The sequence below is a fragment of the Marmota marmota genome, unplaced genomic scaffold, assembly GCF_001458135.2.
Source record: "Marmota marmota marmota unplaced genomic scaffold, marMar, whole genome shotgun sequence".
Taxonomy (NCBI): Eukaryota; Metazoa; Chordata; class Mammalia; order Rodentia; family Sciuridae; genus Marmota; species Marmota marmota.
In genome coordinates this window covers 66,296,946-66,319,358 of record NW_025999900.1, presented here as the reverse complement: position 1 = coordinate 66,319,358, position 22,413 = coordinate 66,296,946, and the positions used below count along the sequence as shown (strand labels likewise).

At 41.6% G+C, this 22,413-nt stretch overlaps 1 protein-coding gene across 4 annotated transcripts in view; it reads right to left on the bottom strand.

Moving 5' to 3' along the window:
• Tecpr2 (tectonin beta-propeller repeat containing 2) overlaps positions 1-22,413 on the bottom strand; it is an 82,393-nt gene that overhangs the window by 58,454 nt on the left and 1,526 nt on the right. For 3 of the 4 annotated variants that reach the window (XR_007346025.1, XM_015495913.2, XM_015495908.2), the window contains exons 2-5: positions 18,974-19,264; positions 5,759-5,887; positions 5,257-5,388; positions 960-1,117 (exon numbers count right to left, since the gene is read on the bottom strand). Coding sequence is in view for 3 of the 4 variants with exons in the window: in XM_015495913.2 (XP_015351399.1) it covers positions 960-1,117; positions 5,257-5,388; positions 5,759-5,887; positions 18,974-19,192 (638 nt within the window). In the remaining variant the exon portion in view is untranslated. The remainder of the gene's footprint in view (positions 1-959; positions 1,118-5,256; positions 5,389-5,758; positions 5,888-18,973; positions 19,265-22,413) is intronic. The other variant, XM_048799372.1, reaches the window with a different exon arrangement.

Here is a 22,413-nt window from a genome sequence, read left to right as displayed (position 1 = left end):
AGGCCTGCCATTCTCCCCACTCTCCACAGGGCCAGCCTCAAAACCTCTTCCTGTTCACTGGCCGACTTCCTCCCTGCCCGGACAGACCCCTTTACTGAGGAAGAGAAAAGGGAGACATAAGAGCTCCTCCCACCAGCCAGCCAACAACCAGCCTGTGCCAATACCCCTGCTCCCCACCCCATCATGGCTTCCTGTTCCCTCCTCACGGTAAGGAAAGGTCAGCTCCTTGGTTCTTTCTCCCCTTTCCCCTTTCACCCCCAAGCAAACTGGCTCTGAGCTGTTTTCTGGGCTTGGGTGGGAAGGTGAACTGTGGCTCACAGACTTGTCTGTCCATCTTTTCCCACTTGTCTGGTGTGATGAGAGACTTGGGCCTCATCCTTCTCTTGCCGTCCTCCCTCCAGCAGACCAGTCACTGTCCTACTTGGCTAATCCCACTCATTGTGAATGCTGCAGGCCTATAGGAGTCTTCCCGGGCCCCAGGCTGGGAGAAGCCTGTTTAAACTTCTGTTGCCCCACAGCAGTCAGCAGGACCGACAGCAAGGCCCTCTCTGTGCTCCAGTTTTCACGGAGGAGCATGGCTATCCTCCTGCTTACTGGGCCAACCTGAGCCTGTCACTGCAGAGTGCTCCAGCAGCAGGAGCACAGAGGCACTCAGGAGACTGAATGCCTGGGGCTGTGTGGGGCCAGAGCCAGGGCAGATTCAGACTATGTCACCCTGAGACCTGGCCCCTGAGGCAGGGCAGCTGTGCCTGAAGGTCACTGTAGCTCCCCACAAACAGTCCCTCCTCCCTTCTAACTCAGACAGGGTGTCCTCAGCAGGCTTGGGCTGCCAGGAACCACACGGAACCCCAAGCCAAGTGCCACTGGCCCACATCTGCAAATAGGAAATCCAAGAGACCTTAAAGCCACTCTGTCACAAGGCTCCACATTGACAGCAAGCTGTGTCCTGTGAGACTCACCTTTTCCTTGCCTGTGTTCCAATCTGCCTGACAGACTTCTCTTCAGTGTAGAAGAGCAGGCTTCTCTGCAAGGTGGAGATGAGCAGCACCTTCTGACTGTAGTCCAGCTGCACGATGGAGGACGGCTCCTCCAGCACCAGCTGGGAGTTGCAGGTGCCCTGCGGAGTCCAGCCAAACCTGCGCTCAGTGCTAGGCTGGCCAGGGGCCTCCCAAGACTGACACCCTTCCTGCCAGCCGCATTCAGGCCAACCCACACCTCACAATGACACCTAGCGGGTCTCTTCAGAGTCAGTGTCAACCCACTGCCGTGAAATTTGGAAGAGTCCTTCCTAATGAGAAAACAATCAGTGCTAACACGTTGGACAAGAAACACTTAAAATTGGTTGAATTTCTCTTAAAATATTCTCTGTAAACAGTCAAAAAGAACCCATGAAGATCTAACATAAAGATGTCACACTGTGCGTATTATTTATCCTATCACAAGCACAATGGATGGGACTTTCTATAAAATTACTGTGACAACAATCAGCGCTCCTGTGGTACTCTCCCTCCACAGAGCTCGATGTAAAGTAAGCCCAGCTGAACAGCTCGTGGAAAACAGGAGGCTAGAAAGAAGTTAAAACAGCATTAAATACATGAGATGGTATTAAAATAAGATGGTCCTTTCTACCCACACAGGGAAGAATTCTAGGAGGCATTTTATTGCTAATACAATCTATATTTTGTGGTGTTAAAAATCTGCTTCTCCAGGGGCTGGTATAGCTCAACTGGTAGATCACCTGCCTCACATGCACAAGGCCCTGGATTCAAAACCCAGTACCACAAAAAATAATGATAAAATAAAAATAAATAGACAAAAACTTGACTTTTTTTTTTTTTAAATCTTCTCAGGAGCTGGGGTTGTGACTCAGAGGTAGAGAGCCTACCTACCATGCGTGAGGCACCGGGTTCAATCCTCAGCACCACATAAAAAAATAAAACAGAAAAGAAAGATATTGTGTCCACCTGTAACTAAAAAATAAATATTAAAAAAATAATCTGATTCTCTAGGAGCAATTCCAATTTGCCTAAGAAACACTGCGGCATATCACAGACCTCTTTGAGGGTGAACAGGGGCAGGGGTCAGTTTTAAGGGTAAAATTTGCATATAGTAAAACTTGCCATTTTGGTATATAATGCTATCAAGTTTGACAATTTGACCGCCACCACTATCAAGATAGAGAAATTTTTAGGGGCTGGGGATGTGGCTCAAGCGGTAGCGCGCTCGCCTGGCATGCGTGCGGCCCGGGTTCGATCCTCAGCACCACATACAAACAAAGATGTTGTGTCCGCCGAGAACTAAAAATAAATATTAAAAATTCTCTCTCTCTCTCTCTCTCTCTCTTTAAAAAAAAAAAAAAAAAGATAGAGAAATTTCAATTCTTCCCAAACACTAAGGACTCTGAAGGCAGATTCTTTTCCATAAAAGAATTAGTTAGAATGTAGATTTATTTTCAGTTTTTAAGTTAGCTTGTAATGGAACTGAGTAGACTATATTGTATAAAACCACACATCCTCTCATGTCTTTTTTTTTTGGCAAATCTCATGAAATACTTGTATCTTAAAAATGTTTCAGCATGCTTATGGTCAATTTTTTCATTTACTGAGTGGTGAGGCATGGTGGCCTTCTCTCAGCTCCTCACCAATCTGCCCACAGGTACAGGTAGTGGAAGAATCTATAGTGGTAGTGGCAGGAAAGGACCCTCAGCACTCAGAACAATACACATTTCCATAGAGCAACTGTTCTCAAAGGGGACCCCTCTCAAGAGTCCGCCAGGCCAAACACACTTTCATAGCAATACTAAGATGCTACTGCCCTTTCCACTGATGGTGCAGGAGCCACAGTGGGGAGAGCCACCTGGAACCTCAGCTCAAACCAAGGCAGTGGCACCAATCACTATCAGCAGTTACTATACCCTTCAGCACTGTGCACTCTCGTCAAAACACCCAGTTCACTGAAGATCAACCTCTCTGATGCAGAAAAGTGCTCATCTCACTGTCTTGACCCTTAAGAGCAGGCACCTTTGTACTGGATGTGAGAATGGGGTGTACACGTTCAGTGCTTGTGCATACGGAAGTACAAGGTTCCTTTGAAGGACAGCACCTATGCCATGGCTGGAGTTGGGAGGTGAACCAAATGCCTTTTTCACAGAACACCTTTCTACTTCAAATACTATAATTATTCAAACTTGGGTATTTGAAAGACATTTTCCTTTTTTAAAAAAATATTTTTAGTTGTAGATGGACACAACACCTTTGTTTATTTATTTATTTTTATGTGGTGCCAAGGATTGAACCCAGTGCCTCTCACATGCTAGGCAAGTGCTCTACAACTGAGCTACAGCCCCAGACCAGGAAGACATTTTCTTAAGAAAAAAAAAAAAAAAAGCAAGCCTGTCACTTCAAAGAGGACAAGTGATAGTATTTACTTCTTTCAAATGCAGATAAGAATCTTGAAAATCTGCTCCTGTGTCTGTGAACTAGACAAGTCTTGATGGCTAAAGACTTTTACGATCAGATTGATTATAATATTAACAAAGGTGCTTTTTTGATACTGCATAATAAAATGTGTCAGCATCTGGAGGATGCACATTATCCTGTGAATCACTATTTCTGAAGTGACCAACACATGATGCTACAAAACCATGCACAGGTAAAAGATTCCATGAAGTGCAAGATAAGACTTCTAGATTTTAATGAAATAGAGTGTGAAAAATTCATCTCTGTGGTTTCTTTCTTCCTTTCTTTTTTAACAGATACAGCTTTTTAAAATATACACCTTTATTTTATTTATTCATTTTTATATAGTGCCGAGGATTGAACCCAGTTCCTCACACATGCCAGGCAAGCGCTCCACCACTGAGCCACAACCCCAGCCCCTTATCCCTCTGGTTTCTGATTCCATTTTGTAACTACTCTTTAAAGAAACTCTCATGTGTCATGTGTAATTGTAACCTTTAAAGAACTACTATTTGTCAATTTGTGGATATTATTAAAGAAGAATATCCACAATTATCTGAAGGCTATCAAAATACTCCTTCCATTTCCAACTACATGTCTGTTTGAGGTTGGATTTTCTTTATATACTCTTGACTCAATGGCAGCAGATTGAATAAAGAATCAACTGCCTTATTATTAAAAAGCCAGACATTAAAGAAAATGCAAAAATAGAGAGCAATGCTACTTTCCTCATTAGTTTTGAAATTACATTCACAAAAATGTTTTTGTTAAATTATAATGTAAGGTTTATTATTTCAAAATATAGTTAATAAATGCTTTCCAATTCCTCAGTTTCAATTTCTAATGTGGTATGCTTGACATAAATGAAAGCTCTTTGGGTAGACATTCTAAGAGCATAGAGGTTCTGAGACCAGAGAGCTTAAGAACACTATGGAGTATTTATAATAGGTCCGTCCTGGATCGGAGGGACTGAAAGCTACTCAGCTGGTAACTGGTAACTTCTTGGAAATTCAGCACTGGGAATGAAGGCTACAAATGAGAAAAAGAAAGGACAGTAACACCAAGTAGTTCAGTCTAGTTGTCAGACCCAGGACAAAACAAATAAAACACAGGCCACTGGCCTTTGGAGATGATCCTGGGTTGGAAGAGACACTGGGCCTGAGCTTGTGCCCCCAGGCTGGTTACTGGTTCTACAGGATGAGAACACAACAACTCCAAGCACCCTTGTGACAAAGGTGAGGTGGGGCAGAGCACCTGCTGTTCCAACTCTTTCCCTTCCTGAGCATCTCCTCCCACATGAGGTCATCTCACAGGCCAGGTCCTGCTCCAGGTAAGCTCTCTATCCAAGGAGACACTAACCTTGTTCACAGTTATGACTGGACAATGCTTCCTGTCACTTCTGCTTTCAAGGAACAGGGAATGACAACAGTTTCTTTTCTAAGTGGTCAGAACAAAGAGCAGAATGAAAAAGCAAATGTTTCACCAGACTAGTGACAAGTGTTGGAGGACTAGGCGTGTTTACCCATCTGAGCACTTCAACGTATCCAAACAACACGTGGTGTCCCACAAATATGTATATTATTTATGTGTCACTTAAAAATAAAACAAAGTGACTGCTGCAGTAGGCAACTCTTTAGTCACAGAAGTAGGAGCTCACTGGTAAAATCCATGAAAGAAAATGTGACAAATAACAATTGAGATTATAAAGGGACTATGATCAAGAATATAAGCTGACCAGTAAAATACAACTATAATCATTCCAAGTATTAGAAGGCATGAGACAAGAACATTGATTTACCTGGTCTAGATCCAGAGAAGAATAGACAATTTTCCCTTTGTCATCTCCAGAGAACAATTTCATTCCATTGGGGCTCCAAGCCAGAGCAGTAATGCTATTTTTGTGAATACCAGTGACATCAAACCTCCGAAGCTATGAATAAACAATAAAAATACACACCAGGAAAAGAAAAGAATAAATGTTGTGACTGGGTTACGAGGACAGCACTGCTATTTATGTGGGAGCTGGTTTTCCCAGCCTGCTTTGCCACTCATAACCTGCATAAGGTTCCATCTGTCCACCTTCAAAACCCACAGAGAACACTCCAGGAGAATCAAGCAAAAATGGAAGTACCCACACGTACATACTTTGTGCCAAGTGTCCAAGCAGGAACAAAAATGTTATCTACAAACAGCACAAAGTTATGCTTTTCTGAGAATAAATTTTTCTAGGTAGATGAAGATTTCTAATCCATGAGGAATTTGCCATCAAATGAAGAAATGCTAAAATTATGAGCACCTACCTGTTTATTTCTCCCTGGCAATGAAGACACAAGTTGAAAAACCGCAACTCTCCCAGAGGCTGTGCCTGCTGCCACAAGGTCATCAAAGCAGCTCAGCAACTTCACGACAGTGATGGATTCTGTTTTCCCCTAGACAAGGAGATACACACAACAGAATCCATGAGCAGACAGGCTTTAAGATGCAAAAGGAGGAAGACTATAGCCAAAGGTACAAAAACCTTCATTCCAGGGATTCCTGACTAGAAATGATTGCAAGTTAGACAATTAAATCTGTTAAAAACCTTTTCCTTTCTAAAGTCCCATTCCTGGTTTTTTAAAATTATGTGAAAATACACAGAAACTAAAATCACCATAACCACCGTCTGTAAGTGTATGTTTCACTGTACAACACATCCATGACGCTGTGCAACTACCACCGGCTTCCAGCTCCCACATTCCTTTCACTTTGTACAATGGAAGCCCATTCAACACGAATCCATTCCCTCTACCTCCTGCTCCTCACAGCCATCATCTAAGTATCTCACCAAGTGGAATCACCCAATGTTTGCCTTTTTCCTGATGGGCTTATTTCACATCACACAACATTCTCCAGATTCATTATACATGCTAATAGCATGCATCAGAATTTCTTTTTTTTGGGGGGGGGGGTACTGGGGATTAAACCCAGGAGCACTTAACCATTGCGTCACATCCCCAGCAGGTTTTTTATATTTTTATTTTGTAACAGGGTTCCCCAAATTGCTGAAAACTTGGGATCCTCCTACTTCAGCCTCCTGAGTTGCTGGGATTACAGGTGTGCACCACTGCACCCAGCAGATTTTCTATCATTTTTAAGGCCAAATAATATTTCCTTGTGTGTCATACAAGTCACACTTGGCTTATCCATTCATCTTACCCATTTTAGCTCTTGTGAATAATGCTGTGAACATGTTTGTACAAATACCTCTTTGAAATCCTGCTCTGTTTTCCACTGGGTGATAGCCACCTGGAATTCCTGAATCATATGTAATTTTACCCCTAATGTTTTGAGGAACCACCATGGTGTTTTCTAAAGCAGCTGCACCATTTTGTGTCCCACTAACAATGCATAAAGGTTCCAATTTTTCACATCCTGGCCAACCCTGTTATTTCCTGCTTGGCTTTTTTCTGTTTTGGTTTTTTGGTAGTAGATACCCTAATGGGGGTGAGGTGGTATCTATCCCACTATTTCCCTAATGCTTAGTGATGTTGAACATCTTTTCATGTGCTTATTGTCTATGTGCTTATCTTTTCTGGAGAAATGTCATATCCACTGCCCATTTTTTAACTGAGTCATTTCTTCTCATTGAGTTTGAGGAATTTTCTATGAATTCTGGATATAAATAATCCCTTGCCACACATTGTGACTCACAAAAATTACCTCCTAATTTGTAAATTACCTTTTAACTCTGTTGATAGTGGCTCCTGAAGTAGAAAATTTTCAATTTTGGATTTTAATTTGAATTCCATAAAATTTTTAAAATTTTTCTTGTTGCTTTTGCCTTTAACGTCATATCCAAGAAATAATCACCAAATTCATAATATAAAGCTTTATGCTAGGCTTTCTTCTTCCCATTTGTTTCAGGTTTTATGTTGAAGTCCTTAGCTCACTTTTCAATGTGGTATTAGGTGAAGGTCCACTTAATTCTTCTGCATGTAGACACTGAGTGTTGCTAGCACCATTTGTGGAAAAGACTGTCCTTTCCCCATCGAGCTATATGCTAGCCTTATCAAAAATTATTTGGCCATAAGTGAGAGTTTATTTCAGGTCCATCTATTCATTTCATTGGTCTATATGTCTATCATTTTGGGGGGGGGGTCACGGGATTGAACCCAGGGGTGCTCTATCATTGAGCCACATCCCTAGCCCTTTTTTACATTTTTCATTTTGAGACAGGGTCTCACTAAGTTGCTTAGGGCTTTGCTAAGTTGCTGAGGCTGGCCTCGAACTTATGATTCTCCTGCCTCAGTGATGTCTATCTTTATACCAATACCACACTGTCTTTAATTCAGTATGAGATCTCTAGCTTTGTTCTTTCTTTTTAGTTGCAGATGTACACAACACCTTTTTTATTTTTTTATGTAGTGCCAGGGATCAAACCCAGTGCCTCTCGCATGCTTGGCAAGTGCTCTACCACTGAACCACAACCCCAGCCCTAGCTTTGTTTTTCTTTTTCACAATTATTTAGGACACTAGGGGTCCCTTAAGAATTCATGTGAATTTGAGAACAGGTTTTTCTATTTCTGCAAACAATGTTGATATTTTATAGCAACTGTACTTGTACTGTATTTCTAGATCACTTTGACAAATATGGAAACCTTAAGTCTTGCAATACAGGAACATAGGTTGTTTCTATTTACTTAGATCTTCTTCATTTTGGCTATATTTTGTACTTTTAATTGTATAAGACTGTCACCTCCTTGTTTAATTCCTAGATATCTTTTTCTTAAAAAGAAAATGCTATCTTAAGTGAAACTTTTTAAAAATTTCCTTCTCAGAATGAGTGTTTAAAAATATGACTTAATTTTGTGTGCTGACCTTACTTCTATCTTGAATTATTAGTTCTAACTATTTTTTGTGGGGAATCTTTTTGTGGTGCTGGAGGTTGAACTCAGGGCCTCTAAGTCACCTCTCAAACCCTGTGATATCTTTCTCCATTTTTTCATCTGCAACCTATTTGTGTCTTTGAATCTAAAGCAAGTCTTTTGTACACAGCAAATAATTTGATCATTAAAAAAGATACATTCTGACAATATCTGTCTTTTGAATTTAATCAATTTGATAATATCTTTTGAACTTACATTTAAATAATTACTGGTTAGAAAGGATTTATTTCTGTCATTTTGTTATTTGTTTTGTTTAGTGCATTCTAACTTTTTGCCTCCTTTCCTGCATTACTGTTCTTCTTTTCTTTTGTCTTGTGGTACTGGGGATTGAGCCCAGGGGTGTTCTACCTCTCACCTACATCCCTAGCCCTGTTTTTTGAGACAGTATCTCCCTAAATTGCTAAGACAGGCTTTGACCTGTGATCTTCCTGCCTCAGCCTCCTGAGCTGCTGAGATCACAGGCATGCGTCATGGTGCCTGGCTAAGCTCTGTCCACTTTTCTTTAAACATTTTTCTTTTTGTTCCTTAGACTTGATCATTTCAATCATTCTGCTTGAAGTTCATGAATTCCTTTTTCTGCTTGCTCAAATCTGCCTTTGAAACCCTCTTAAGTCAACTTTTTAATTTCAGTCATTGTTCTTTTCAGCTCTAGAACTTTTTTTGGTTTTCTCTTTCTTGATATTATCATTTCATTCATACATCATTTTCCAATCTTTCTCCATATCTTCCTTTAGTTTTTTGAGCTTTTTTTTTTTTTTTTTTTTGTGTGTGTGTGTGTGTGGTGCTGGGGATTGAACCCAGGGCCTTGTGCATGTGAGGCAAGCACTCTACCAATTGAGCTATATCCTCAGCCCCTATTTTTTGAGCTTTTTTTTGGGGGGGTGGGGGGTGGGGGGGTGGTACCAGGGACACTTGACCACTGAGCCACATCCCCAGCCCTATTTTGTATTTTATTAGAGATAGACTCTCACTGAGTTGCTTAGCACCTGGCTAAATTGCTGAGGCTGGCTTTGAACACGTAATCCTCCTGCCTCAGCCTCCTGAGCTGCTGGGATTACAGGCATGTGCCACCACACCCGGCTTTTTGAGCTTCTTTAAGATAACTGTTTTAAATCTTTGTCTAGGTCCATCATCTGTTTTTTCCTTGGGACAGTATCTATCGGTTTACTTTTCCCCTTTGGACACATTTTCCTGTTTCTTTGTATATCTGGTAATTTGTTTTTGAAAACTAGCATTTGAATCTAATAATATAGTCATTCAGAAAATCAGATTCTATATTTTTACACTGTTGGTGGGAGTATAAATTAGTACAACCACTGTGGAAATCAGTATGGAGATTCCTCAAAAGACTAGGCATGGAACTACCATATGACCCAGCTATGCCACTCACGGGTATGTATCCTAAAGAATTAAAGTCAGCATACTACAGTGATACATGCATACCTATGTTTAGAGCAGCACATTCACAACAGCCAAACTATGAAGCAGCCTAGGTATCCATCAATGGATAGATGGATAAAGAAAATGTGGTGTATACATATATGCAGTAAAGTTTTATTCAGCCATAAAAAATAAAAAAGAAGCAGCTGGACATCATGGCACGTGCCTGTAATCCCAGTGGCCCAGGAGGCTGAAGCAGGAGGATCATGAGTCTAAAGCCAGCCTCTGCAACTCAGTGAGGCCCTAAGCAATTAGCAAGACTGACTCAAAATAAAATATAAAAAAGGGCTGGGGATATGGCTCAGTGGTTAAGTGCCCCTGGGTTCAAGCCCTGATACCAAAAAGAAAGAAAGAAAGAAAGAAATCAGGGCATTTTCAGGAAAATGGGTGGAACTAGAGACCATTATGTTAAGCAAATTAAGTCAAACTCAGAAGGGCAAGGGTCATATGTTTTCTCTCATATGTGGAAGCTAGAGAGGAAAAAAGAAAGCTGAGGGTGGATCTCATGAAAAATCAAAGGGAGATCAGTAGAGGAAAGGGACCAAGGAGTAGGAGCAGGGTGGGAGGGGGAAGGTGCTGTGGAGAGACACTGGCCAAATTGTATTGTTATATTGTGTGCATGTACAAATATGTAACAACAAATTCCCATCATTTTGTACAAATTTTAATGTACCAATAAAAAATGTGGAAAAAAATCAAATTCTACTCTTTCCCCAAATTCTGCAGGTGTTGTTATTACTTTTGGTGTTGCCTAATTGTTGTTTTTCTTTTATTGTTGTTATTGTCTGCTGTCATAAGCAGACTCTCTGCCAAAGGGCAGCCTGGTCTTCTCACATCTTTTCTGAGTCTATACTTTTTCTAGGACAGGAACACTTTTTTTTTTTTTTTAATATCTTTTTCTGCTACTGGGGATCAAACTGAGGCACATCACCAACACTTTATATTTTTTGTTTTGAGACAGGATCTCATTAAGTTGCTGAGGCTAACTTTGAACTTGCAATCCTCCTGCCTCAGCCTCTGGAGTAGCTGGGATTATAAGTGTGTACCATGGTGCCTGGCTACACAGTCATATTCTGATTTTCCTCTTTTATGTAGTGCTTTGCAATGTTTCCACAGGCAAGACCTCATTTGGATGTGTATGGAGTACTGGTAAGTGGACTATCCTATGTTGTACTCCAAATGAACCACAAAAGATGAAGATTCTAGCAGAGTAGTGCAGCTACTGAAGAGCCGTCTCCTCTGTGCAGGAGGCTGTCCTCTCCAACTGAGCACACAGTTTTGGGAGGGATGCGCGTAGAGCTGTGAGGGAGGAAGGTGACATGGGCCTTGTCAGCCAGATCACGCTCACATCTTCGATGACCTGTTTTTCAGTGTCTAGACCCCAAAAGGGGAAAAAAGAGTAATATGAAGGGAGAAGGACACACTAGCTCTTAAATCCTCTAGACGTCACTTCAGCTGGAGAGTCAGGGACATGTGACAACAGGGTGAAGTATAACAACAGCTATCCACCTTTTGGACACACCTCTGTGATCAGAAGTAGCAATCAGCATTCAGAGCATAGATCCCAAATACGGAGAAGACAAAGTATTATTAGCCCATCCTGGATCCTGGCACAAGTTATGTGCAAGATGTTCCAGAAACATGTGCACAAGTGTGTTTCACAGAGCTAAGAACAAGGGAAGAGCATCTGCTACTGTGCCAAGAGCTCAAAATGATGGAAATTAGCCACAATTTATCCTTCAAGCCTTCCCTGGAAATCACAAGCCTTAATAGATTCCAGAGTTACATCAGACACATTCTGCAGGTGCAACTGCTGACTAGCAGGGGAGACAAATTACTAGTTGCTTCCTACCCACTATCTTCCCAGAATTCTTTTTTCTTGCTTGAGGATTTTTAATCTACAAAATAACAAAATTTTAAAACTCATTTCTAATGGAGAAAATGTTGATTAACAGTATGAATATGATGAGCTCTCATTAAGAGAGAATGAAAGAGGTGTACTTCCTGAACAACAAAAGCAAATACAGAGTCTGAAGTCGGAAGATCTGTTGCAGAGTCAAGTCTACTGCATTCTGCGCCTCCCCAGGGGCAGTTTCATCACTGTGCAGCAATGGCTGCCTGTGATCTACCTGTCTCACAGTCTCTCTGAGAGGACTAATAAGACACCTGAACACGATTTATAAATTGATTCCTGGCATTTTGGTTCTTGGATCAATAATTATATAAAATAACATTGACTTGACCTTCATAGGTTAGTTTATTTAAAAGAACATAAATGAGCAGCACACACAGATATTCAGGCTTACAGCCCATCTGAGTATTTTGTATTTTGAAATCATTCATTCAGAAAAATTGACCTTGCTAAGGTATGTAGCAATGTCTCCCACACACCACTTTAATCACAGTTATCAATCTGCCAAACAGGTAAGAATACCCTCCCCATTCTGGGTATCAAGTGTGCTCTACAGTTACATAAACTAAAGTAGGTCACAGTCCCAGCCTCTCATAGATCTGCCTCTGCAGACATGCACATAAAGAGCTGCCTCCAGTGCGTGGGGTGGTGATGCCGAGCTCCCTTTCATCTAGTGCTCCAGAGCTTCCAGAATGTTTCCACGGGCTATAAATACATCTATTGCCAGATTGAGACACAGGTCAAGAGACTTGAGTCCTAAGCTATGGGAAGGAACAGAGGGATCCCCGAAGATTCCTGGTTCTGCCAGTGTTCTCAGTCAGGTGTTACTGATGACACTGCCTAGGAGTAGAGTGGAGGAGGGAGGGAGGGAGGGAGACCAGGCAGGACAACCAGCCAGCAGCCCATGGCAAGGAGTCGGGCTGGAGTTAACAAGGGCCTTAGAAGAGCAAAGTGGTAAACAGAATGTGCCACCAAGGCAGTGAAAATGTGACAAAGACCCCCACCCCCACCCTGTCAACCCTGGTGATGGCAATAACAAAAACAGCACGATGACCTCTCCTGTGTGTTCTCCTGCACAGGGCAACTTGTTGAGCACACTTCATGTGCTTTACTGAATCCAGAGATAGGAGGACAGGTGCTGCAGCTATCCTCATCACAAACTAGGAGCTGAGCTCCAAGATTTGTCTAAGGTAACACTGTGAAATTTGTCTAAGGTAACACTGCTAGTAAGAATCCAAAGTCAGGATTCACACATAAGCACGACTCTTTCCAGGGGACCCACTATGGCTCTGTGCTCTCTGCTTCTGTGAGAGAGTCCAAAGGGCTTGCCGATGGACAGTTTGTGAGGCTTACGGAGAGTACGGAGACTGATAGCACTTCTGCAGTCTAGAGATGGATAACAGGACACCAAAGGTACTCTTAGCAGGATTCATTGACACTGCTTTGAAGCAGGAAGGACAAATAATATGTTTTAGATACATAGTCTTTTTTGAAAATTTATTTTTTAGTTGTAGTAGAACACAATAACTTTATTTATTTATTATTTTTATGTGGTGCTGAGGATCGAACCCACGGCTTTGCACGTGCTAGGCAAGCGCTCTACTACTGAACCACAACCCCAGCCCCTAGATACATAGTCTTAACACGGTAGCAAGAGGTTAACAAGAGAATACTTTCCCTGGGAATTTGTCACTGTAAAAATCACCACATCAGGAATCAAAATGATCTATTAGCACTCTTGCCATATCAAAACACAAATTCAAAATGGCTGCATAATTTTTCTAAACAAATGGTTTCAAAATCAAAATTATCATTTAGGTAGGCAAGGAGCCTCAGTATCTTATTAGAAAGCACGTATTCAGGGCTGGGGATGTGGCTCAAGTGGTAGCGCGCTCGCCTGGCATGCGTGCGGCCCGGGTTCGATCCTCAGCACCACATACAAACAAAGATGTTGTGTCCACCGAAAACTAAAAAATAAATATATATATTAAAAAAAAAAAAAAAAAGCACGTATTCAAGTGTAGTGCTTGACTATGTGCTTTCTAATAAACTAACGTGCTTAAAGCTTAGTTAAGATGGAAAAGACATTAAATCTGTGTACATATGTGTAGGAAAAAATACAGTCCAACTAGGGCTTGGTCCTCTCTGCAATTCCAGGCATCCACTGAGGGTTTTAAATGTATCTCCTATGGATCAAGGAGGACTACGGTATATTGGTTTGTGTACCAAAAAACAAGACCCAAGGTGGAATTAGACAGGCAACACATCCATTAGGGAAACATTGATGAGGGGAAGAAGGAGAAGCACTCAGAAGAGGAAAGGAGACTGCCAGCTCAAGATGCAGGTCCATGACCTAAGGAGAAGGAAAGAAAAGGCTGAGTAGGTGAATCTCGGGTTCCAGTACAATTCAACGGACTTTTGGTCGAGTCAGTGGGGTTGCCTGGAGCCACAGGAATGTTCCTGCCATAGTGTCCCTGCTGTACGCAGTCAGTGGCAGGCAGCAACCAGTAAGTGCTGGGCTTTGGCCATGGCAGTTAGGGTACCATCAATTATGCTCCCATAGTAGGAGGTAATAATTAAAATTAGACATTGACAAAAAATCTTTTAAAGAGATAACATAGCCAGGTATGGTAGCACATGTCTGTTGTCCCAGTGACTCAGGAGGCTGAGGCAGAAGGATTGCAAGTTGGAGGCTAGCTAGCTTCAGCAACTTAGCAATACCCTAAGCAACTCAGTGAGATCCTGTCTCAAAATAAAAAAATAAAAAGGACTGGGCGTGTGGCTCAGTGGTTAAATGCCCCTGGGTTCAAACCCTGGTTAAAATAAAAGAAAAAGATAAAATATTCATTTTTTTTAAATGAGTGAATCAGGATTCATAATACCACTTTTAGCATACTCAAACCCTCAAGGCTCCACCATTAATAATTATTAATCTACCATTAATATCTTTTTAACACTTTATTTCATAAAATCAGACCATCATTTATTTATTTATTTATTTTGGTACTGGGGATTGAATCCAAGTGTGCTCTACCATCAAGCTACAGCCCAAGGCCTTTTTGTTTTTTGACAGAATCTTATTAAGTTGCTTAGGGCCTCACTAAATTGCTGAGATTGGCATTGGTGGGATCCTCCCACCTCAGCCTTTCAAGTTCCTGGGATTATAGGTGTGAGCCACCACACCCAACCCAGTCCATCATTTAAAACACTATTTAACAATGATTTTTTAAAACTGAGCCAGTGTCATTAAAATACCAATCCAAGTCAGGCAGATGCAGTCAGCTCTGACAGGTACAGAGAAGAGACAGGCAGGTGAGCTTGCTGCCTATACAATGCCAATTGGCCAAATACAAAGTGCCTCACTGATGGTTTGTTTTCATTTTTAAAAAAGAAATAGATCATAAATACATGACTACAAATAGCATAATATGTACAGTCTGAACAGCTATGAGTACTCGCGGAGTTTGCCCCTGGCTTGGGAAAGGAACCATTCACAACACCTGGAAGCTCCCATGTGCCTCTCCCTAATGGCAGCCTCCCCAAAGCCCTGCTCCTGAAGGATTGATTGTTCATAAGCTTTTATCCACAGCTTCACCCAACACATGTGCGCCCTTTAACACGGAAGTGAGTGGTCCTGCCTGACACTGTTCACACTTGTGACAGCACACAAAGGGTCTGGTCTCCACTGACCTTACCCAGACACTCTATCGTTTCTGGGTCCTGCACTTTATCAGCCCAGGGAGCTAATCTTATAATGATGCACCAGAGACTCCAGTCTAAGCCAAAATGTCAACAGCCACACAAACCGGAACACTCACAGATATGACTCCTACCTGCTCCCCGCACTGGTCAGTCAGCAGAGGCAGCAAGTTTCAGGCCAAAAGCCACTCGGCAAGCAGGAAGCCATTTCTGGCCAAACAAGTGTCCTGTTAGCAGACCTTGGGAAGGGTCCCACTGCAAAAGTCAAGGCAGCCTAGGCCTCTGCCCAGAGCCAGCCACTCCAGGGGTCACTGTTCCCTGCATCCCCACTAAATGGGTGGCTGGGCCTGAGTTTCCCAAGAGACACAACAGTCTATCCACTCATTCCTTCCATCACATTCTCTTCTCTTCTGTCTTCTGGCCTACATGATGTTCTTCTGTCTCTTCAGATGATCTTGCCTATCTCAGACCTCACCAAGAGTATGTTCATGCTTCTGCCTCCTTCATGTCCAGTTTCCTAGGGGACACATATTATTGCCTTCCTAGTGGCAACATAACTATCTCACACAGAAACCCAGTAAACAGAAAATTTAAGGAAAAGAATCTTGATTTGAAAAGCACCAGGAGTGATGTTCTGGACAACCCTCACCAGTAGGCTGGCATCGGCTAACCTCTCAGGCTCCTTGGCAGGCAGCATCTCCTCTACCCCCAGAAAAACCATGTCAGGACAAAGCGCTCTTGATGAGCAGACTCGTGGGAACTGTAAAGCCCAACAAAGCTTTCTTTTTGAGCTGCTTCTGCTGGATCAAAGTCAACCTTGAGCAGAAATTGCCACCATAGTAAATAACTAGTAGATCTGGAGTGTTTTTAAATATTTAAGAAAACCAAATAAGATAAAAATTCACAAGATTGTATCAGTATTTTCCTTCTTTACTAACAAAGAACAACTGCTTCAAGTTTGAGTAATAACACAACCTTTAATGACCTGAAAGTTACATACAGTATTTGCTTTTCTGGAATGCCTTTCTTGACTCTACAGTAAACCAGCAGAGAGGATGTTGCCGGAGCTGAAGGAAGGAGCCTGGCTGGGCTGTCACCAGACAATTTCAAGGAGGATGAGAGACATGTGAAGAGGAAACATGCAGACTGCCAGCTGAAGCCTCAGCACTTGTGAGACGAACTTTCTTTCCAGGTGCTGGAGGTTGAACCTGGGCTGGCACACACTGGGCAAGCTCTACCACTGAGCTACTTCTCCAGCCCTAAGTGCTTTTGAAGTGCTGACAAAATTACCATATCAAGTAAGGCTGGCACTTAGCTTCATTTTCTTCTATATTCATGTCCAGCTGTCCTCAGAATTTATTAGGAAAGACTTTATAATACAGATTGAACAGCCCTAATCCAAAAACCCAAAACCCATATACAAAAGCCAATGCAATGCTCAACAAATTTTGGGTTTTGGAGTATCTCGATTTTTGGATTTTCAGATTAGGGATGTTCAACCAGTAAAGTCTACATGACTTTTCCCTCCTCTGACAGTACTTTTGTTTCACCTTCTTTTTTGACACATATTTTCACTGAGTACAGAACGCTGGCCTGGCAATTCTCTCAGCACACCAGAAGGCCACGCTTCTGTCTTCTAGCCGGCTTCCGACGGGAAACCTGCATCATTCACATCCCTGCTTCCCGGCAGGTACACATAGCACGTTGCTCTTCTCCAGACCTTTTTAACATTTTCCCTTAACAGTCTTTAACAGTTTGATCACAGTGTCTCTAAGTATAGATTTCTTTGATTCATCCTGTCATTGTCAGTTTCATAAATCTTCTTTGTTAAGTGTTTAAAGTATTTGAGAGATTTCAGATACACTAAATTCATAGCTACAAAGATTAGTTGTGTATGGTCCCTGTGTTCGAGGGAATGTGATCAGTCAAATCCATGAGATTTATGCAAAGAAAAGGAGCATTAGGAGTTCTAATTTTGACGCAAACATATTAATGCAAATTCCAGTATGCCCAAATTTGAACAAGGTGCTGCCAGTCAGTAACTTCCCAGTCTTGCGCAGCTTGGCTATACTCTGCCTCGGCTGTCTTCCTAGTAAATGCAAATAATAATAACAGTGACTTCGTGTAATGTTTGTACAGATAATATGAGATAATATATATAAAGGTTTAAAATAATCCCTGGCATACAGTTAGGGCTACATGTGTGCTAACCATTTCCGTTATTTTAAAACAAGCACAGAGTTAAAAAAAAACTTTTGCAATCTAAAATTTAATACATTGAATGCTGATTAAAACTGAAGTGTCTGTATTCTCCTAAATACAAAAACCCTTTCTTAGACCATAAAAGCCTCTAACCACAGGCAGAACAGAGTCCCACAAGTTCTTGTGGTAAATATCAAACCTGATCATCTTTGAGCCTCAGAAAAGCTATGTACTCAATACAGATACTGACTAAATGGATGAATCAGACTACAGTCCATCAATACGTGGTGCCAACTGTACCACGGTCAAACAATGTTCCCACCAACATCGATAACACAGAGATGCCTGAGTCAACAACAGTGTAGAACATAGATTCTCAGGATAGGCACAAGGCATGCACAATTGTCATCACAGCTACTCAGGAGGCTGAGGCAGGAGGATCCAATGTTCGCTACCAGCCTCTGCAACTTGGCAAGACTCTATATCAAAATAAAAAATAAAAGGGCTGGAGATGCAGCTCAGTAGTAGAGCACCCTGGGTCCAATCCCCAGTACTGCCAAAAAAAAAAAGAATACAGACCACAGATTGGTTTAAGATGTACATAATCTGGCAATTCATTAATATTGACATAAATCCTTTTTCATGATAATATCATAGAATAACTAGAGATCATTCAAGTTAATTAGTGAGGGCACTTTGAAAATAAAACATTTAGGAAACAAATACCTATTTTCGACACTAAAAGTATTAAACACTAAAATGCTCTTTTAAAATGATACAAGAGGGGGGAGTGTTGGCGTACACCTGTAATCCCAGAGGTTCGGGAGGCTGAGGCGGGAGGATCACCAGTTCAAAGCCAGCCTCAGCAACAGTGAGGCAGTAAGTAACTCAATGAGACCCTGTCTCTAAATAAAATAAAAAATAGGGCTGGGGATGTGGCTCCGTGGTCGAGTGCCCCTGAGTTCAACCCCTTGTATCACAAAAAAACAAAAAAGATGCAAGATTATTCTGGAGACAGGAAAAAAGTTAAAAACAATGTTAAAAGTTAAAAACAACTCAATTAGGGCTGGGATTGTAGCTCAGTGATAGAGTGCTCGCCTAGCATGTGTGAGGCACTGGGTTCAATACTCAGCACTACATAAAAATAATAAAGTAAAGGTATTGTGTCCACCTATATCTAAAAAAAACCCAAAAAACTCAAAGATAGTCCTAAAGTATTGTTTGGGCAAAGTATGGAGCCTTATTCTAGCAAATAGAATTACCCCTCCCAGAACATCAGTGTGTTAAACACCAGACACAGCGCAGGCACACTAAGATGCAAGAAAAGCAATTCTCACCTCAAAGTTGTACTTCTTCATCTGGCTGAGGTGCCTGCAGTACAGATAGAGCATGCCAATGCTGCTGCCCACTGCGATGTAGTCCTGGTTGGTATCGAGCGCTGTGAGGTAGACCATGATAGAGCGGAAACCCTTCTGGATCTTTGTGGGGATGGCATTGAGAAGATAGTACAAAGGGCAGAACTCTCTGAATGTAACAGGCTCCGATATCGATGCCATGGCCCAGGTTTCCAGAGACACTCTTCAGGCAGGAAGAGGAATGATGATTTATCATCTAGGGAAACCTAGGGGCTACAGAAGGTTTACAGGTCTTTAATACCCATCCATACTGAAAAGAGGTAATTTCTAAACAGTAGGAACATGAAACTTTCAGGCAGGTAAAAATTATAGCTGGAGCTTAAATGGAGAAAGTAAAGGAGATGTTACTGAGATTATATTTGAGCATTTTAGTTCAAAATGTAATTCAATATGTACTTGCCTCTGTTTTTATGTTGTTCTCAAGTAGCTTAAGATTCAGACAGGAAGGCGATGAAAGAGTGAGACACAGAACCATAAGTAATTAGGTGCTAATCCATGGGTCTCGATGAGATGAAGGAGAGATCAGTGTGGATTAAAGCGAATATAGAGAACATTTCATGGAAAACATCCAGAACTTTGAAGCACAACAGGTTAGACAGTTGCTTTGTACTAGAACAGTGAACCCATCCAGATGCAGAATTGCACTCCCTGTGTTAATGAGCTGGGAAGAACAGGTCCTACAGTGCCTACAGCCACCTTAGTGCCAGAAGCTTAGCACCTCACACTTGGGCCACAAGGAGCCCCAGGCCTCTTTGCATTCTGGATTCCAACCTTCCCTGAATCAAGATACTTCATCTTTATCCAGCACAACATGCTTAACAAGGTCACTCCTTAAATCTTTGCCCTGCCTTAGAAAGCGGGTGGCATCATCCAGAACTTGTAGAAAAAGGTGCTGGGGGATGGAGGATCACGAGACTCAGCTGAGACTTGAATCTAGGTCTTTTCCAAGTCCTGGGTCCTTGCCAACTCAGTGCTCTGATGGACAATCAGCAAGTAGAGAGAGATGCCCTGTGTCTGATTAGACCTGCAGGCATATTTCAGTATTTTTAGCTCTTCAAATTTTATAGGGGTTTTTTTTTGTTGTTGTTGTTTGTTTTGTTTTGTCCTGGGATTGAATGCAGGAGTGTTTTACCCCAATCCTTTTATTTTTATTTTCAGATATGGTCTCATTAACTTGCTGAGACTAACCTCCATCTTGTGATCTTCCTGCCTCAACCTCCCAAGTAGCAGGGATTATAGGCATACAACACCCCATCTGGCTATACAATTTATTTTGAAAGTCTGGCTACAACACCAATAATTATTTTAAGTGTTAAATTCTATGGCAGGCTGGTTTTGATGGCGTATGCATGTAAACCCATGACTCAAAAGGCTGAGGCAGGAGGATCACAAGTTCCAGCCCAGCCTCAGCAACTTAGCAAGGCCCTACGCAATTTAGTGAGATGCTATTTCAAATAAAAACTGAGAGACTGAAGTTGTAGCCCAGTGGTAGAGTGATTGTCTAGCACATATGAGGCACTGGGTTTGATCCTCGGCACCACATAAATAAATAAATAAAGAAAGAAAGAAAGAAAGAAAGAAAGAAAGAAAGAAAGAAAGGTATTGTGTCCATCTACAACTAAAAAATACTAATAATAAAGCTGGGCACGGTGGTGCATACCTGTAATCCCAGCAGCTCAGGAGGCTGAGACAGGAGGATCACCAGTTCAAAGCCAGCCTCAGCAATGGTAAGGCACTAAGCAACTCAGTGAGACCCTGTCTCTAAATAAAATACAAAATAGGGCTGGGAATGTGGCTCAGTGGTTGAGTGCCCCTGAGTTCAATCCCTGGCACCCACCCCCCAAAAAATAAATAATAAAACTTGGTGTGGTGGTGCATGCCTGTAATCCCAGAGACTCAGGAGGCTGAGGCAAGAAGACTTTAAGATCAGTCTCAGCAACGTAGTGAGGCCCTAAAAACCTTAGTGAAAAAAGGGCTGGGTATGTGGCTCAGTGTTTAAGTGCCTCTGGGTTCAATCACCAGTAACTCCCCAAAATTTTTAAAATAAAAAATAAATAGGGACTGGGGTTGTGGTTCAATGGTAGAGCACTTGCCTAGCATGCATGAGGCACTGGGTTCGATTCTCAGCACCACATATAAATAAGTAAATAAAACAAAGGTCCATCAAAATCTAATAATTATAAAAAAGAAATGGGGCTGAAAATATGGCTCAGTGGTTAAGTACCCCTGGGTTCAATCCTTAGTACTAAAAAGGAAAATTAACAAGTAAATAAATTCTATGGCAGAACAGAATGGGATTGAGAGAGTAATTTCATCTTCAAGATGAAATTCTGTCACTTCCCTGCTCCCATTCCTGCTAGATAACCAGTGCTCACAGGCTAAAGCCTAACCCAAATATGGACATTTTGACAAAAAGATGTCTCTAACTCCTCCCAGACCACTCTTCCATCCCCATTCTTGGTCCCAGCTGCAATGAACTATCCACCACAGACCTCGAACACACAACAATCTGTACATATTTGCAAAGTCCCTTTCCTCCCTTCCCCATTCACCCGTGTACATCCTAGGATATAGTCCTCCTCTATCAGGAAGTCTTCAGAGACACCCTCAGATACTTTGTCCTTCTCTACTTTCCCAGAAATTTATGAGAACAGTTTTCACAAGGCCCCACCATTATCTGCTTTCTATTTCCTTCAATGAATTCTTCCTAGTCTTTACTTATGTCCTTTGGGTCTATATACTTTGTGGTGCTTCGAAAGACCAATAGAAAGTATAGTACAATCAACACTCAACCCATATTTGTTTATTATTAATTGCTCTCAAACATTATGCCAGATTTCCCCAAGTATGATAGCCCTAAATATAAGATAGTGTCAAAAATTCATGGGAATACTTTCATCCAGGTCAAAGAACACATTCTTGTTAAACTGAACACACGTTTTGAACAACAGTTCACTTCTACCTCAACAATTCACAAAGACACCAACTACTACCTCCTGATTCTATCAAGCTCCCTAGGTATCACTGTACCTAGAACTCTCTGCACGCTTGATGCCAAAGCTCATTTTCATTATGTGTATAAGGATTTCCTGATTTGCTCCTTATCTTTCCAACTCGATTAATTACTCTGCTTGATGCCATTTCCTTCCTTTTCTCCCACTAAGTTACAGTAGCCATTTTGTCAAATTACATAGAGGCTAAAATAAGCTGACCTCCTCCTTAAACCTGAAGTGTTAACTTCTCTAAAAGAAAAACTGAAAACAAACTTAGGATGAAAAAAGATGATGTGGCTACAAAATAACTTAAACCTAGCGAAAGCTTCTTCATAAATCCTGCAGAAGAAACTCTCCTTATTCCATCTT